Source organism: Mus caroli, unplaced genomic scaffold (assembly GCF_978045245.1).
Source record: "Mus caroli unplaced genomic scaffold, Mus_caroli_1 scaffold_17, whole genome shotgun sequence".
NCBI classification, from domain to species: Eukaryota; Metazoa; Chordata; class Mammalia; order Rodentia; family Muridae; genus Mus; species Mus caroli.
The window spans coordinates 78459531-78475683 of record NW_028227272.1 but is presented as its reverse complement, the minus strand read 5'-3'; the positions used below and the strand labels follow the sequence as shown (position 1 = coordinate 78475683).

Sequence of the window (16153 nt, the reverse complement as noted above, 5' to 3'; positions counted from 1 at the left end):
TATAGTTCCACACAATAAACTTGGACCCCAACCAATAACCCAACATCACTTCCTGTACCTGTGTATAAGCTTTTGTGGGATGCGATGCCCCTGGGATAGACCCTAACAGAGAGACACACCTGCACCAATATAGGATACTATTTGGAATAAGACTTCCATTTTGTGTAGCGGTTCAATAAAGTTTAAGTTCCCAAGACCTCCCTTGACACTGACATCCTACTTGGCAGAAACAGACATGTATGTGGGTAACCGACATCCTGGTTGGCAAGTCCCCTGTCACAGTTGACCCCATGGGAGCAGAAAAAATGAACAACAAAGTCATGTTCCTAAGGAAATCCCATGCACAAATCCTCATTGGTGAAATAACTTAACACCGATGTTTGGGGGTTCAAAACCCTGTCGGATTTTAACTCTGGGTCATGATTCAGTTCCTGAGTGTGGACCATGGCCTTGGTTGACCAGTCCTGGGCATATGCTTAATAAATATTTCTCTCTGACTGAGATCAGAGTTTGTGTGTTTTGTGAGGCAATTCCAGGATCCCAACAACAAGGTTGGAACAAGGTTCAGTATTGATGGATATTAGACAAATATTAAGAAAGAATGGTTGATTCTTTCTTCAGTTTCTGATTCTTTCAGGAGTTATTTATAAGGCCCGATTTTATTATCATGTATGAAATTTGTTAGTTTTTAAAGTTTGACATTTCAAGCTCTGGCTATTTCTTAAAAATCCTAAAAACTGTGCATCACCAGATGTTTTGAAACATACTCTGGGGTTGAATCAAATAATACCTGCCAGAAAAGGGAAAAGTAACAAAAAAAGTAATATAACTGTTGGAATATAAACCACAAAGAAGGTGGCTTTTCACATTTTCATGGGAAGTACATGTAATATTAGGAAAAAACCAACCCCCCCCCAAAAAAAAATAAAGCAAAACAAAAAACTACAGCTAAGCAATGAAAGATTCCATCATTCTTTTTTTGAAATGATCTTCTGAGGCCTTTGAAAGGAAGATGTATACTTTACACTTTATTAGTTTTCTTCTTGAAAAGAAGCATATGTAAGCTAGGTTGTTATGTTCAGTATAATAAATTTACATATGCAAATGAACACTCCTCATTAAAGTTTCAGTGTTAAATGAATTCGAGTGATTATAAAAGTTGGGGTCATAAGATAAACAATTAAATCACAGATATTAACTATATGCTATGACAAAGGAATTTTTCATTTCTAAGTATTTACTGCAAGTTTTTAGACATTAATGCTGAATTCCTATATTGTCTATTTTTTCTTATACATGCTACTGATAACTGCATTAGAGTCACTATTATAGAAAGAGAATGCTCACATTTGAGCAAATAATTAGTCAATAAAGTAAATGTCTATTAATAAAATATGAAAAATAAAAAATATGAAATCAGACTGAATCTGAGTTATAAGATTATTTATGTCCATCTCATTGCAGAACATACCAGATATTACTACCTATATTGATAGTGCTGGAGAAAGTGTATTTACAGTTGTTCATATGTCAAACATGAATTATAAATCAAATGAAGAGGACTCAAAATGAAAATCATGAAGAGTCAATATTTCTGACCATGCATTGTGACCAATTAACTGTTAAACTAAATTCATCACAAAATAATTAAATCTAATTAGTATACAATGTGTAAGAACTAGTCACAGAACTTAATGACATCCCAATAGACATCAGACATATCATATAACTGGGGAGTACTGCATTAAAACACATACCATGAACCTTCTATCTCCTTTGTTTTCTGAATGAGAGCTTTAGTTCAACTCTGACTTCAGAGTAAGGTGACACCTTTGAAACAGCAAATGAACAGGCAGAATGCCAAGAAATAGGCTTAAGTTAAAACACAAAGGAGTTTTGAGGGGAAAAAGAAAACTGGTAATCATTTAACACTCTTAGTTCAGTGCTATTGTAGTAAATGACAGGTTTCAAATTAGAACTGGCTTGAGTCTTTGAGGGGCCTCTTGGCACTGTTACATTGTAGATGTTTGGTATAGGTGAAAAGACTTTTGTGGTAGCTTCTCATTACACTTTGTAATGTTCAAAGTTTCATAATGTTTACAGCAGCTCTTGATGTAAAGGTGTATATAAAACAATGTCAGACATATGTACTGTAAGAGTGAGTAGACAAGACAGTCGTTTTCATGGCCTCTCATGTACTGAAAAGTTTATTAGTATAAATCTTTGTTACTTATGACACCCTATCGAATTTTGATTGATTTCAGTTGTTCATTGTTTATGACTCACTCTGTACTGTGTTTTGTGAACTTTGTTTTAAATTAAGGTAATTACATTGCTAAAGTTGTTATTTTATTATGTGAATTTATTATATTTTGGTATGATAGCAGGTGCACATGTATATGTTTATTAGAAATTAGCAACCTTGTATCTTCTAACTTTATCAAAATTAGCTAGATTTTTTGTTTGTTTGTTTTTTGGTTTTTGGTTTTGTTTGTTTTTTGGCTTTGTTTTTTTGTTTTTTGTTTTTTGGTTTTTTTTTGCTTTTTTTGGTTTTTCGAGACAGGGTTTCTCTGTGTAGCCTTGGCTGTCCTGGAACTCACTCTGTAGACCAGGCTGGCCATGAACTAAGAAATCCACCTGCCTCTGCCTCCCAAGTGCTGGGATTAAAGGCATGCACCACCATGCCCGGCTAGCTAGATTGTTTTAAGTAGCCCAAGCTTTTATGAATTTGAATTGTTTGAAGTAGTCTAAGCTTTATGGTGATTCTCCTGACCCAAGCTCTAAAGCATGGGCATTGGCTGGTTTTATGTGTCAAATTGAGGAGAGCTAGAGTCATCCCAGAAGAAGGAATGTCCGTTGAGGACATGTCCCCATGAGGCATGATCCCAGTGATAAATGAGGGAGAACCAAGCCTATTGTGGTTAGTTTAATCCTAGGGCTGGTAGTCCTGGAATCTATATCAAAGCAGCCTAAACAAGCCATGGGGAGCAAAGCACAAAGCTACACCCCTCCTTGTCTGCTGCATAAATTCCTGCCTCCAAGTCCCAACTCTACTCAATTTCATGCCCTGACATCCTTCTATGATAGGCTATAGTCGGGTAGTACAAGGCAAGTAAACACTTTCTTCCAAAACTTGGTTTTTGGCCATGCTCTTTGTCTCTGCAATAACAGCCCTAAGTAAGACAGAATAAGAGCTACTAAGTAAGACAGACGTATGAATTATTTTCATTCTTTAACCTGTATTAAAAATAGAACATAGGGTTGTTCTAAGTATGTTATAATATCACAGTATCCCATCATACTATTTCCACTTGTTTATAAGAAATTAAAATTTTAGATAAAAAAAAATCAAAGACAATTATCTATCTCCCACTCTCCCCCCTAAAAACTATATGATGAATCTGAAGACAATAACCAAAAAATCAGAATGATTATAAAAGAAACAAAACCAAAACAAAAACAATCAAAATTAAAACCAAACAAAATAAAACTTTTGTACGCTGGTCTGATAATAAGCCAGCTCTAAGGATATTCAGATGTAACAAGCCCAGAAGGGCAGAGAAGCTTGGAAAGGAGTAAGCCCATGTGAGAAGCAATGAGGGCAATCTGTGTAGACTTCAGAAATGGCAATGCCAAAGTTCTGTGTAAAATACCACAGAAATGTCAAACAAACTCAAACATTTGCTTACACTGGGTACACAAAAGCCCACACAGTAAAGCCCTTAATGAATGCTAAAGACAGCAACAACAAAAATAAAACTTTGTAGTATTTATTTGCTTTAAAAATACTCATATGTTTTATGAAATATTCAGAGTGTGCAGAAACATGAATATTTACAGTATCCATGAAACAATTCAACATATCTTTACATGAAATGAACCAGAAGAGTATAGCCAATCTCAAAGAGAAAGGAAAATTAACAGATGTGAACCTGAAAATGACTCAGATGTTTAATTCATTGCTGTTTGTTTAGAGCTGATATTTTAGAAAAGTTTAACTTGTGCTGCAGATGGTAGGGACAAAGAACTATATAAATGACTCAAACTTAGATACTGTCTCTGTGCCCTCTACTTAGATGCCTAAGGGTTTACCCATCTGTCTGATTTTCTCCAAGAACAGGTCTTAGTTTGTTTGATTCTTTATATAGTTCTCTTTGTTTATAATTGATTGATTTTACCTGTGAGTTTATTTCTTGCCATCTACTCTTCTAGGGTGTTTTGTTCTTGTTCTAGAGTTTTCTGTCACCATCTCTGACTTTAAGCTGTGCTACAGAGCAATAGTGATAAGTACTGTATAATATTGTACAGCCACAGGCAGGTTGATCAATGAAAAAAATTAAAGACCCAGAAATAATCCCATATACCTGTGGTTACTTCATCTTTGAAAAATCATGCATTAAAAAAAAAGAGTATTTTCAATGAATGTTGCTGGTCTAACTGGAGGTCTGCATGTAGAAAAATGCAAAGTGATCCATTTTTATCACCTTGTACAAAGCTGAAGTCCAACTAGATCAAGGATCTCAACACAAAACCAGATACAATGAATCTAATAGAAGAGAAAGTGGGAAAGAGGCTGGAACACATCGGCACAGGGGAAATTTTCCTGAAGGGAACACCAATGGCTTAGGCTCTAAAACCAACAATTGACCAATGGGACCTCATGAAGCTGAAAATCTTCTGTAAGGCCCAGGACACTGCCAATTGGACAAAATGGCAACCTGGAGATTTTGAAAAGATGTTACCATACTTATATCTAATAGAGGGCTAATATCCAAAATATCCAAAGAACTCTAAAAGTTAGACTCTAGAAAACCAAATAATTCTATTAAAAATGGGGTTCAGAGCTAAAAAAAGAATTCCAAGTGAGGTATCTTGAATGACTGAGAAGCACCTAAAGAAATGGTCAATAGCCTTAATCATCAGGGAAATGCAAATCAAAATGACCCTGAGATTCCACCTCACACAAATCAGAATGCCTAAAACTCAGGAGACAGCAGATGCTGGTGAGGATACTGAAAAAGAGGAACACTTCTCCATTGCTGGTGAGATTGCAAGCTGACTCAACCACCTTGGATATTAATCTGGCTGTACCTCAGAAAATTGGAAGTAGCTCTACCTAAAGTCCCAATTATACCACTCCTAGGTATATACCCAGAAGATGCTCCAAAATATAACAAGATGTAGATACTCAACCTACATCATCACTCCATTATGTTCATAGCAGCCTTCTTTATAATTGTCAGTAATGGGAAACAACCCAGATGTCCCACAGCCAAAGACTGGATACAGAAAATGTGGTGTATTTGCACATTAGAACACTACTCATCTATTAAAAGTGATGATTTCATGAAGCTTGTAGGCAAATTCATGGTACTAGAACCTATCATCCTGAGTGAGGTAACCCAGAGCCAAAAGGCCATGCTTGGTATGTCTTGGCTGATATGTATTAGCCCCAAAGCTCAGAAATCCAATGATAAAACTCACAGACCATATGAAGCTAAACAAGAAGGAAGCCCACAGTATAGATGCTTCAAAAACACTTAGAAGATGGAAGAAAATAATCACAGGAGGCAGAGGGAGGGAAGGACTGAATGGTAGAGGAGAGGGGGAGAAAATAAAGTGTGTGTGGGGGGGGAGGCAGGACTAGATATGGGAAGAGACAGGAGAGAAGACCATAGGCTCAGAAGTACAAAAAGAAATAAGTATTGAGGGTCATGAAATTGAATAGAAACATTTAGCAGTGGGGGATGGGGAACATGTGGAACCACTAGAAAGTCCCAGACTCCAGGGTGGAAGGAGCTCTAAGGACCCACTGGTGATGACTTTACCCAAAGACCCAAAAGGGTAGATACAGCCTGTAGATACCACCTTCAGTATAAAGGCATGGTCCCCACTTGAGGGATGGGGCCACACACGCATCTCAAAAAATTTAACCTAGTACTGTCCTTGTCTAAAGGACAAAAATGGAGCATAGACTGAAGGAAAGGCCATCGAGAGACCATCCCACTGTGCAGTCCATTCCATCTGCCGACACCAAATCCTAATATTATTCTGATGCCAAGATGTGCTTGCAGACAGGAGCCTAGCATGGCTGCCCTCTGTGAGGCTCTGCCAATACCTGACTAAGACAGATGCAGATACAGCCTACCATTGAACCAAGCTTGAGGACCCTAATGGAAGAATTAGGAGACAGGCTAAAGGAGCTGAAGGTGACTGCAACCCCAAAGGAAGAATAGAATCAACTAATAGGACCCCTCAGAAATCCCAGGGACTAAAACACCAACCAAAGAGTATACACGGGTCCTGATACATATGCAGCAGAGGACTGCCTTATCTGGCATCAGAGGGAGGGAAGTAGTTTGGCCCTATGGAGGCTTGATGCTCCAGAGTAGGGGGATGCTAGAGGGATGAGGTGGGATTGGGTGTGCATTCAGGGAAGCACCATTTTAGAGACAAAGTAGAGGGACATAGGGTGGAGTTTCTTGGAGGGGAGACCAGGAAGAGGGTAATATTTGAAATTTAAACAAATAAAGTAATTAATAAAGAAAAACACACATATAGAAAATTACTTCCAAACTTATGTTATGAATTAGGATAGATGCTTAATTTATAATAACCTTTACTCAAGTAATTCTAGAATTCTACATAGTCTAGAATGCACCCAATCATGAATATCATTGCCAACTTCTTTTATCAATACAATAGTAATTTACAGACAATAAACACTTTTTTAATGATGTAAAAGACTGGCATATACCATCGCATTCTACTATTTATACTGATGGAATTAATTCAATACAATTAGGAATGATTGAAAATACATCTATAAATAAAAAAGAAAGAAAGAAAACACATCTATATATTTAAGACTTTGGCCTTTAAACACAGAGAGGGGGGAGGGAGGTAGGGGGCAGAGGAAGCCAGAGAGGGAGACTGAGAGGGAGAGGGAGGAAGAGAGAGGGGGGGAGGCAGAGGGGAAGGGGGAGAAATAGAGGGAGAGTCTAAGGACTTGTTTATCAAGTCACATGGCTCAGCTGATCTAGTACTTTCCGTTATATGTTTCAAAGGGTAACCATGTACAGTAACTGTAACTCTAGGAACTGTGGGAATTGACTGAATTGTCGCCTTCTCTCTGAAGCAATACATTGAATAAGCAAAAATGAATAAAAGAACTCGGTGTTCATTTTAATTTTCTTATAAAATGTGTATTTTCTCCGCCCACCTAAAGTGATCACAATGGCAACCCATGCTGAGTGTGACTTACATTCGATGTCCAGGTGCATGCTCCTCTGGTGCCCGCCAATCCGACTCGCGGCCTCACAGTCATATCGCCCCGAATCTGACAACTTCACATCTCTAATGTGCAGTGAAGAGCGTCCATGCTGCCCTTTAACTTCGATGCGGCCATCCGGGCTCTGTGCAGAATCATTCAGAAAAGAAAACAAAGGGGCGATTTCTTGTGATGATGAAAAAACGGTCCCCAAATTCATCGTGTTAATTATGCAAGCATATCACTGAAAATATGCTGGTAACTCATTTAGAAACTGAAGAGTACAGTAATACATTTAGACATACAGTTTCTGTATTGGCTGCCCCATAGGTATTCTGCCTCTCATTTCCCACAGTCACCTGTTAGGCGCACTGGCACACATGTTTTATCAACCATGTTTTGTTATCTTTTTCCTACTTTTTCTTGTAACTTTTACCACTTTTATTGAAAATAGATTATTTTCACATTATAATATATACTCATTACAATTTCTTCTCCTTTTATCCTTCCCAGTTTCTCCCCACCTCCCCTCCTTTCTCCATATCCACTCCCTTTCTGCCTCCTTTTAGAACAGAACGGGCACTAGGGAGTGGTGGCCCATACCTTTAGTCCAAGGACTCAGGAGGTATAGGCAGTCGGATCTCTGTTTCTTTGAGGCCAGACTGATCTACAGAGTGGGTTCTGGGACAACAAGTGCTGCACAAAGAAACCCTTTTTGAAAAACAAAATACAACAGGAAAGAAAAAAAGAAAAGGAAGGAAGGAAGGAAGGAAGGAAGGAAGGAAGGAAGGAAGAAAAAAAGAAGCAAGGAAGCAAGAAAGAAGGAAAGAAAATAGATTTCTAAAAGATAACAATAAAATATAACAAAAATAAAATATGAGTTGAAACAAAAATCATCAACAAGAGGAAAAGAGCCCAAGAGAAGACATGAGTGAGAGACCCACTCATTCACAGGCTCAGGGGTCCCTTACAAAAACTAATCAGAAAACTATAATACATTTGCAGAAGACGGGATGCAGATCAAGACTATGCAGGCCCCTGTGTTTGCTGCCTTGTTCTCATGGTGGGTGACTTACTACGTGGATACATTTAAAATAAATGTCTATGTAATTGAGAAATCTTATCATAATAATTTTAGGATCATCAAAATTCAATTCATATCAAAAGACATTTAGGCAACATGAAATTGATTATGCGTTGTATTAAGATACATGGTAGATTTATACTTTTGTCAATATATTGTTACATTATCATGTACTGAGAGGTTACTTAGAATTTACCTTATACCAGAAAAAAGTAATCTTTCTAAACAACTTTGATAATGAAATATCCCCCAATATAATTTCTTACTCACACATAATAGCAAGCTATAGTTTCAGAAAACAAGACAATCTCTCACCAAACTAATTGAACTGAAGAACATCAAAAACAAGAATTCATAAAATTTAAAAAGAAGACTGAGAAAATCTAAAAGTAAAATTACAAATTTCTTATATAAGGTAAATAACTTCTTCTCTACAATTACACAGGGATCACTTGACCTGTGAAATGCAAATGTTTCTGTCTGATGTACCAATAAACACTTATCCCTCGGTTTTCCTTTTTCTCTTTCTTTTCAATTTATTATTGTTATTTTTTTGCATTTTTATTGGATATTTTATTTATTTACATTTCAAAAGTTATCATTTTCCCTGGTTTTCCCTCCTGAAACCGCCATCTCATTTTGCCTCCTTCTGCTTATATGAGAGTGCTCCCCACCTACCCACCCACTCTAGACTCCCTGACCTGGCATTCCCCTGCACTGAGCATCAAGCATTCACAGAAACAAGGACCTCTCCTCCATTAAAGCCAGGTAAGGCCACCTCTGCTACATATGCAGCTGGAGCCATGTGCACCCCCCCTCCATGTATACTCTTTGGTTAGTGGTTTAGTCTATGGGAGTTCTAGGAGGTCAGGTTCGTTGATATTGTTGTTCTTTCTATGGGGATTCAAACCCTTCAGCTCCTTCATTCCTTTCTCTAACTCCTCCATTGGAAGAGTGCCCAGTCCAATGGTAGGCTGTGAGCATCTGCCTCTATCAGGCTCTGGCAGAGCCTCTCAGGAGACAGCTAGATCAGGCTCCTGTCAGCAAGCACATCTTGGCAACCACAATAGTGTCTGGGTTTGGTGGCTGTATATGGGATGGATCTCCAGTTGTGGCAGTTAATGGATGGTCTTTCCTTCCATCTCTGCTCCACACTTTGTCTCCATATTTCCTCCCCTGAGTATTTTGTTCCCCCTTCTAAAAAGGACTGAAGCACCCACATTTTAGTCTTTCTTCTTCTTGAGCTTCATGTGTTCTATGCATTATATCTGGGGTATTCCAAGCTCTTGGGCTAGCATCCACATATCAATGAGTGCATACTATTTGTGTTCTTTTGTGACTGGGTTACCTCACGGACGATGCTATTTTCTAGTTCCACCTATTTGCCTAAGAATGTAATCAATCTATTGTTTTTAATAGCTGAGTAGTACTCCATTGTGTAAATGTACCACACTTGGTTTTCACGGTGCCCACAATTGCCTCTTGCTAGCTACTCTTTAGACTATCCAAGCAGACCCTGGCTTTGGAGCAACCTAGGAGGCTTTGGGCATTCTATAATCTTTTCAATCAGCATACGTCACTTACTTATGTTGTTTCAGCAGCCTTGCTCACATGTAAACGGATGATTTTCTCTATTCTTTTTCTTTCTAAGGCCTCTCGTCTTGTGGATCTCCAAAAGATGCCCTTACTTCAAGGGCATCGGCATTTGATATGCATCCAAATCAGCAGAAGTATGCTTAAACTCTTCACTTAGTTTTGACATAGTCTTCAATGTAGGCCAGGCGTCACTCAAATTTCAGGTGCTTCTGCCTCTCTTACTGGTGCAATCACTATTATATTTCCCCTACCCAGCAGTTATACAGGTCTGGAATTATCTCCTTCAGACAACTTGGGGACATCTGAATTACTTTCCATGATAGGAACTCTTGGCATGCCCTATATGGTATCAATGCTTGGCCTCAGATTGGTTTGGAAATTTAATTATTGATGTATTTTCTAAATGTTGACTTATTTGAGCCTATCACCTTCCTCAGCTTTCTTCTTTCCTTCCCAGCAACTCTGTTTCAATCAGTCAATCCGACACTGTGCACAGCTACTTAATCTCTACTCCCACCTCTTTGAAGGATATTTATAGGTGTCTCTTGATTTAAGAGGGAACAGGCACATTTTTTAGCTGAATGTTACTCAGAATGACTTTCAAACTGGGCAAAACACACAGATATATTTCTTATGTTTTTCTGACCAAAACCATATCAAATGCAGAAAGCATTTCTCCGTGTTCTTAAGAATATATTTTCTCAGCATTTTTCTTATTTTCGTAATAACTTCATGAATATTTCATCTCACCTTGCCTGTATAACTGCAAATATCATCACTTCCCAAGTAAACTCCACTCCTTCAGCCTGACAGTTAAGGACCTCATGTGTTATCATCACCTTTCTGTTCGAGTACATTCTATAATTTGAATACTATCAATTCAAATTATTTCAAATTCCTTTTACTGTCCTGATTATCATGTGCTTTCTCTAAGACTCTAACATCCTTGTCTCAAACTATTTCACCTTTATTGCTATTATCCATATTTACACTGCAAGATTCCCCTATTGTTTAATTTTATTGACCAGATAGTATTTACTGTTCAACAGTCTTGCTTGCTTTAAAAAAAAAAAATGAGTTATAGTCCCTTTGACCTCTATGTTTTGATTGGGACCAATGCTTTTACTAAGTGATTTTTCCAATCTACAGATCCTACAATATCCAATGAAGCTACTATTGAATGAATGTGAGAAATTTCAGTTTTGTTTTATGGCCATATTTATGGCCATAGAACAGTGTCTATAATAGAAAAATATATTCTATTATGTTTGGAAACAAATTAAGTAATCATAAAATTTATGAAACTAAATAGATGAATAATTCTGTTGTAATTTATTATTGGTTAAAAAACTGCAATGAACTTTATTTGACTGTAGCAAGATGCTATATTATTAGCAATGCATATAATGCTGCCGGAGAGTTCATTAAACAGGAACAAGCACTGGGTACTCTCCAAGATGATCCAAGCTCAAGTTGCCGGCTGACATTACTACTCAAAACTGTCTGTAACTGCGGTCCCAGGAGACCTAAAAATCTTGTTTTGGCATCCATAATCACTATATGCACATGGCACATAGACAAATTCAGGCCAAAACCCAACACCTGATTCTATTACTGCATTGCATTATTAACTAAATTATTGAAAAGTGATTAATTATTCCCCACAATTAAACACATTCTCTTTTTATAACCAATATTAGATCATATAGAATTTGAGTTAAGAAATCCTTAGTGTATGTTAAATTAACATCAATCCAATGGTAAAAATGTTGATTTTCCACATTACTATAGAAACAAAGTACACATTTTATTTTAAGAAATACATTAAAAATATATGATTCGTTGAAAATTAAGTCATTTTCAGAATTAACTTAGTCTCTGTAAAGTTCACTCTGGGCATCTGACTAGAAAACCAAAGTCATTACTTCCTATATCTGACATTCCAAAGGACATCTCTTCTTTGTATTACAAAAAGGCATTACACAAACCTAAAAGAAAATTCATTTATATCTTGGCTTTGATTCAACACTGCCTGAAGATTCATTTAAGACATCTGATATTTGATTGTGACAGGTTAATGGGCATTTTAGCTCCCTATCTAGTTCTTCCAGGGTCTACCACTGAATTAAGTAAGATGATTAGAAAGCCAAGTGTCTGCCTGAACATTATCATTTTTGCCCTTCATAGAAATGAAATTCTTGCACTTTGATTCAATCTTTGCCTTTCTTGAAGGTCAGTTCAAAAGAGGTTTATTGTGCAACAGTTCCATAATTATGTAAAACTTTTACACCTAGAGCATATGATTATTTCAACAATATATTATTGAATGACCAGAGAATAACTATCATACTGATTTAGTTAAAAATCTAATATTTTCACTAATTGTTACTGTACATCGATTGAAATTATGAAAAGTACCCTCTTCTTCAAAAAAGTGAATAAAAACTAAACATACATGTATGTTATCTGATGTTGACATAGATTTTAAATTTAGAATCAAGCTGTAGCGTAAAGGGTGTCTGACATGACAGATACACATACCGTTTTGTCTTGTTTTATATCACGTCCTGAAAACTTTCAGTGCATTTAGTCCTGTTCCTTCTGTATGAATCTGCGCTTACTTATTTATTGTCAAGGTCTTACTCTAAGTCCCTGTCTGACTTTTAACTCTGGCTTCTCCACTTTCAGCTTCCAATACACTCTGATGACAGTTATGCAGTCCTTTGGAACTTGAGAGCGCTAGGAATCATTTCACCCATTCATCTCCTTGGAAGCTTTTATTCATTTATTCTATGAAAATCGGATTCTCCACATACAGTGTTGAGCAGAATGGAATATTCTTTATCCTTAGTGACATCCCAGCTTAAGTGAGAATAGGTGTATTAATTTCCAAGTGTAATAAAAATTAATTTTATCACAGAGATGAATGTGGTAGAATCCGACTAGTGTTCCCCAAACACCTAAAATGTGGGCTCAGATATACAAATGGTGATAACTGGGCGGTGTGGAGAAAAGAATTCAAAGTAAATACATCCAGGACATGCAAAAGAACCCAAAGAACACTACTGGTGTGCATATGAGAACAAGGTCATGAGACCTTTTCTTCTGATTCAGAGAGCTACAGAGACTGTCTGCCCAGAGGACCCAAGAAAAATGGAGAAGACTGGACCCAATTATACATCCCTGTAGCTATCCTCATTTTCAAACAGCATTGCAACTAACTATATTGATGTCAATTAAACTTGGTTTCAAATATTTAGACATAAAGCAAAGCGAAACTGCTAAATACATCAGTAGGAACACACTCCAAAGCTTATTACCAATGAGCTGCCTAATTTTTAAAAATTATATGAATATTTCATTAACCAGTTCTAGTAGTTGTACCATGAATTTTAAGCAGAATCCTTCTCTTTGTTCTGTTTAAGGTCTCTGTATACTATTAGCATTAATTTTCTTTCCTCTTGGCTTTCTTGGTGCTTCTTAATTTACTTTCTATTTTCCCTTTATGAAGTGACCTTTTGTGTAATTACTTTTCATGTTAGAATCATAAATATGTGTAATAAAGGATAGTACAGGCAATAAAAATGCCTAATATGACTTTTCATAGGGTGTAGTACCATTTTCTTGGCTTATATACACAATCTTTTCTTTATATTTACAATCAATAGTTTACAGAAAAAACATAAGAATCAAATACAGTATTTATAAACGATTTCACATATAACAAATGGTACTTCTCTGACACCATTCCAAACCTTAAAAATTGTGATAGCAGCTGTATGTCACTAATGTATGATCACAGAGCTCTCAAAACCTTTTTCATATGCATCGCTATTTCCACCTTTTCCTTGATGTTAATGTATATATTACTAAAGATATATTGTAGACAATATTCCAGGTTCTGGAGATATAAAAGTACCAAGAAGAGCAAAGGCATTAGACTCCCAGGCTTAGAGAAAATGATAGCAAATTACAGTCAATACTAGTAGAGCCGATATTCAGTATATCAACTAAGGTGACTTGCAAATGGAAGGAGTGCATCATGAAGGTATTGTTTGTCTATACTGCGAGAAAAAATACTATAGTACAGCAGCCATTTACAAGAAAGCACATAAAGAGAAATTGATGTTTCATGTTAAAATTTGGGCCAAATTTCAGGGTGATGTACAAATGTACATTTACTACTCCTGGATCATTTTAGAGTTGTATATCCACAAAGTCAGCCTAGACTAAGACGAGTTGGAAAAACAATCAAAGTGGTGAAAGGTACAAGCCTATACTTGAAAGATGACAAAATGATTATTGAGCTGATGTAACCTCCATGAAGACGGTGAATCCCGTGTGAAAGAAGTAGGTGAAAACACAAAACTATGATAAAAAATCTATATAATGTTTAAGGATCTGAAATAGCATCATGAAGGATGACAAAGTCATTAACCTTCATGAAAAGGCTAATCACTCTACATATCCCACCCATTAATAAGACTGTAATAAAGCTACATATGTCCAAATGCTGGTAAGGACATGGAGAATTTGGATCTAGCATACATTGCCCCTGAGAATGTAAAATGGTGCAGGCATGTTAGATAAGGACAGTGTCTCAAACATGAAAGCAAGCACTGGTGATAAATTCTTTGTTTATCACGGCATGATTGCCAAAGCCAAAATTTAAAAATAAAATAAAATAAAATAAAAATGCTTTTTATTATTCCAGATAACAATAAAATGCTTATCAATGAAAAGAAGTGATTATACCTATCTCTACATAGGAAACTGTAAAATTACTAGCCCAAGGGGAAAAAGCAGTATAAATGTCTTATATTGAAGGACTTTTTAAATTTGAAATATCACTTACAATTGATCTGACAAAACAGAAATATATAATGGTTTAGGGGACTCTGATAGGAATGGGAGATAAAGGGCAGAAGCACACCATTGATTACGTTGATAATTACCTGCTTATCAGGAAATTATAAAAAGAAGTTAGATCAAATTAATGGTTACAATGTATGGTATACTAGTTATGTATAAATGAAAGTTTCGTAAGTATAGTTCAGAAGAAAGAGTTTATTATAAAGATGGACCAATATATGAAAATTGTTAGCATTCTGTCTAAACTCCACCCTACCATTTCCTGGCAATAGCAGGTGTGTCTGACCCACTAAAAAGTAGCTATTTGCCCCCTCCTCCCTCTCTTGCTCTCTTGCTCTTGTTCTCCCCTTCCCATTCTCTTCCCCCCTGCCACATGTTCATGGAAAATATCTCTCTCTCTCTCTCTCTCTCTCTCTCTCTCTCTCTCTCTCTCTCTCTCTCTCTCTCTCTCCCTCTCTCTCCCTCTCCTACCCTCTGTATTCCCCTTTCCATGAATAAAATCTATTCTATACTATACCATAAAGTGGCCTGGTCCCTCAGCGGGAAGGGATGCCTTGGCATGGGCCCTCTGAGACATCCCCTTCCCCATACCTCACCACCCTTCTATAGAACATATTCAAGTTCTCTTTATCTTTAAAAAAACACATCAGGAATATTTTTCACAAAAAAGTAAGCTAGATTCACTTGTAATTTGCAAAGATCATTTATGATGTTTAGTGAAGGAAAAATGACCAAATATCTCAGGATTGTAATTTTTGAAATTCACCAAGTTCAAATTTTTTGAAATTCACCAAGTACTAAAATTTAATATACAAAGCTGATGATATTAGGACTGGTTTCTCTTGTTGCTGGTAAGTTTATTAGGCAAAGGATTCTTAACTATGATTAGGGTCTCAGAGCACAGGAAACTCTGCATTACAGGAGGTGGAAAGATTTTAAGAACAGTAGGAATGGAAAACAGCAAGGAAAAAAAAGAGCTTCTATACCCAACAGAACTGACACACAAAGGCACTCACAGAGACTGGCAGCATGGATATGAACTCCTCATTTAAGGGCAGTCCTATATCTCTAAAGCAGTAGCTGACCAACAAAAAACCTACTCAGTGGTATTTTTTTTTTTTAAATTTCGTGTCTCATAATTCTTTGTATGGATATTTTAAAAGTTTTTATTATTTCATTTTTAACCTTACAGGTCTCTTGCTTATATAGTATAGTTTCTTGTTTTGTGTTTTATGCAATTTATGTGTATGCAAAAGTGTGTGTCTCTAAGTTATATGTGCTCATGTGCTTTCTCGCTGGCTATTTCTGTTTATTTTTTAGTTTTCATTTTA

At 36.6% G+C, this 16153-nt stretch overlaps 1 protein-coding gene across 2 annotated transcripts in view; it reads right to left on the bottom strand.

Annotated features, from left to right (window-relative positions):
- The window catches only part of Ncam2 (neural cell adhesion molecule 2), a 431584-nt gene that overhangs the window by 132541 nt on the left and 282890 nt on the right, over positions 1-16153 (bottom strand). For both annotated transcript variants that reach the window (XM_021184925.2, XM_021184926.3), the window contains exon 9: positions 7265-7415. In XM_021184925.2, coding sequence (XP_021040584.1) covers positions 7265-7415 — 151 coding nt within the window. The remainder of the gene's footprint in view (positions 1-7264; positions 7416-16153) is intronic.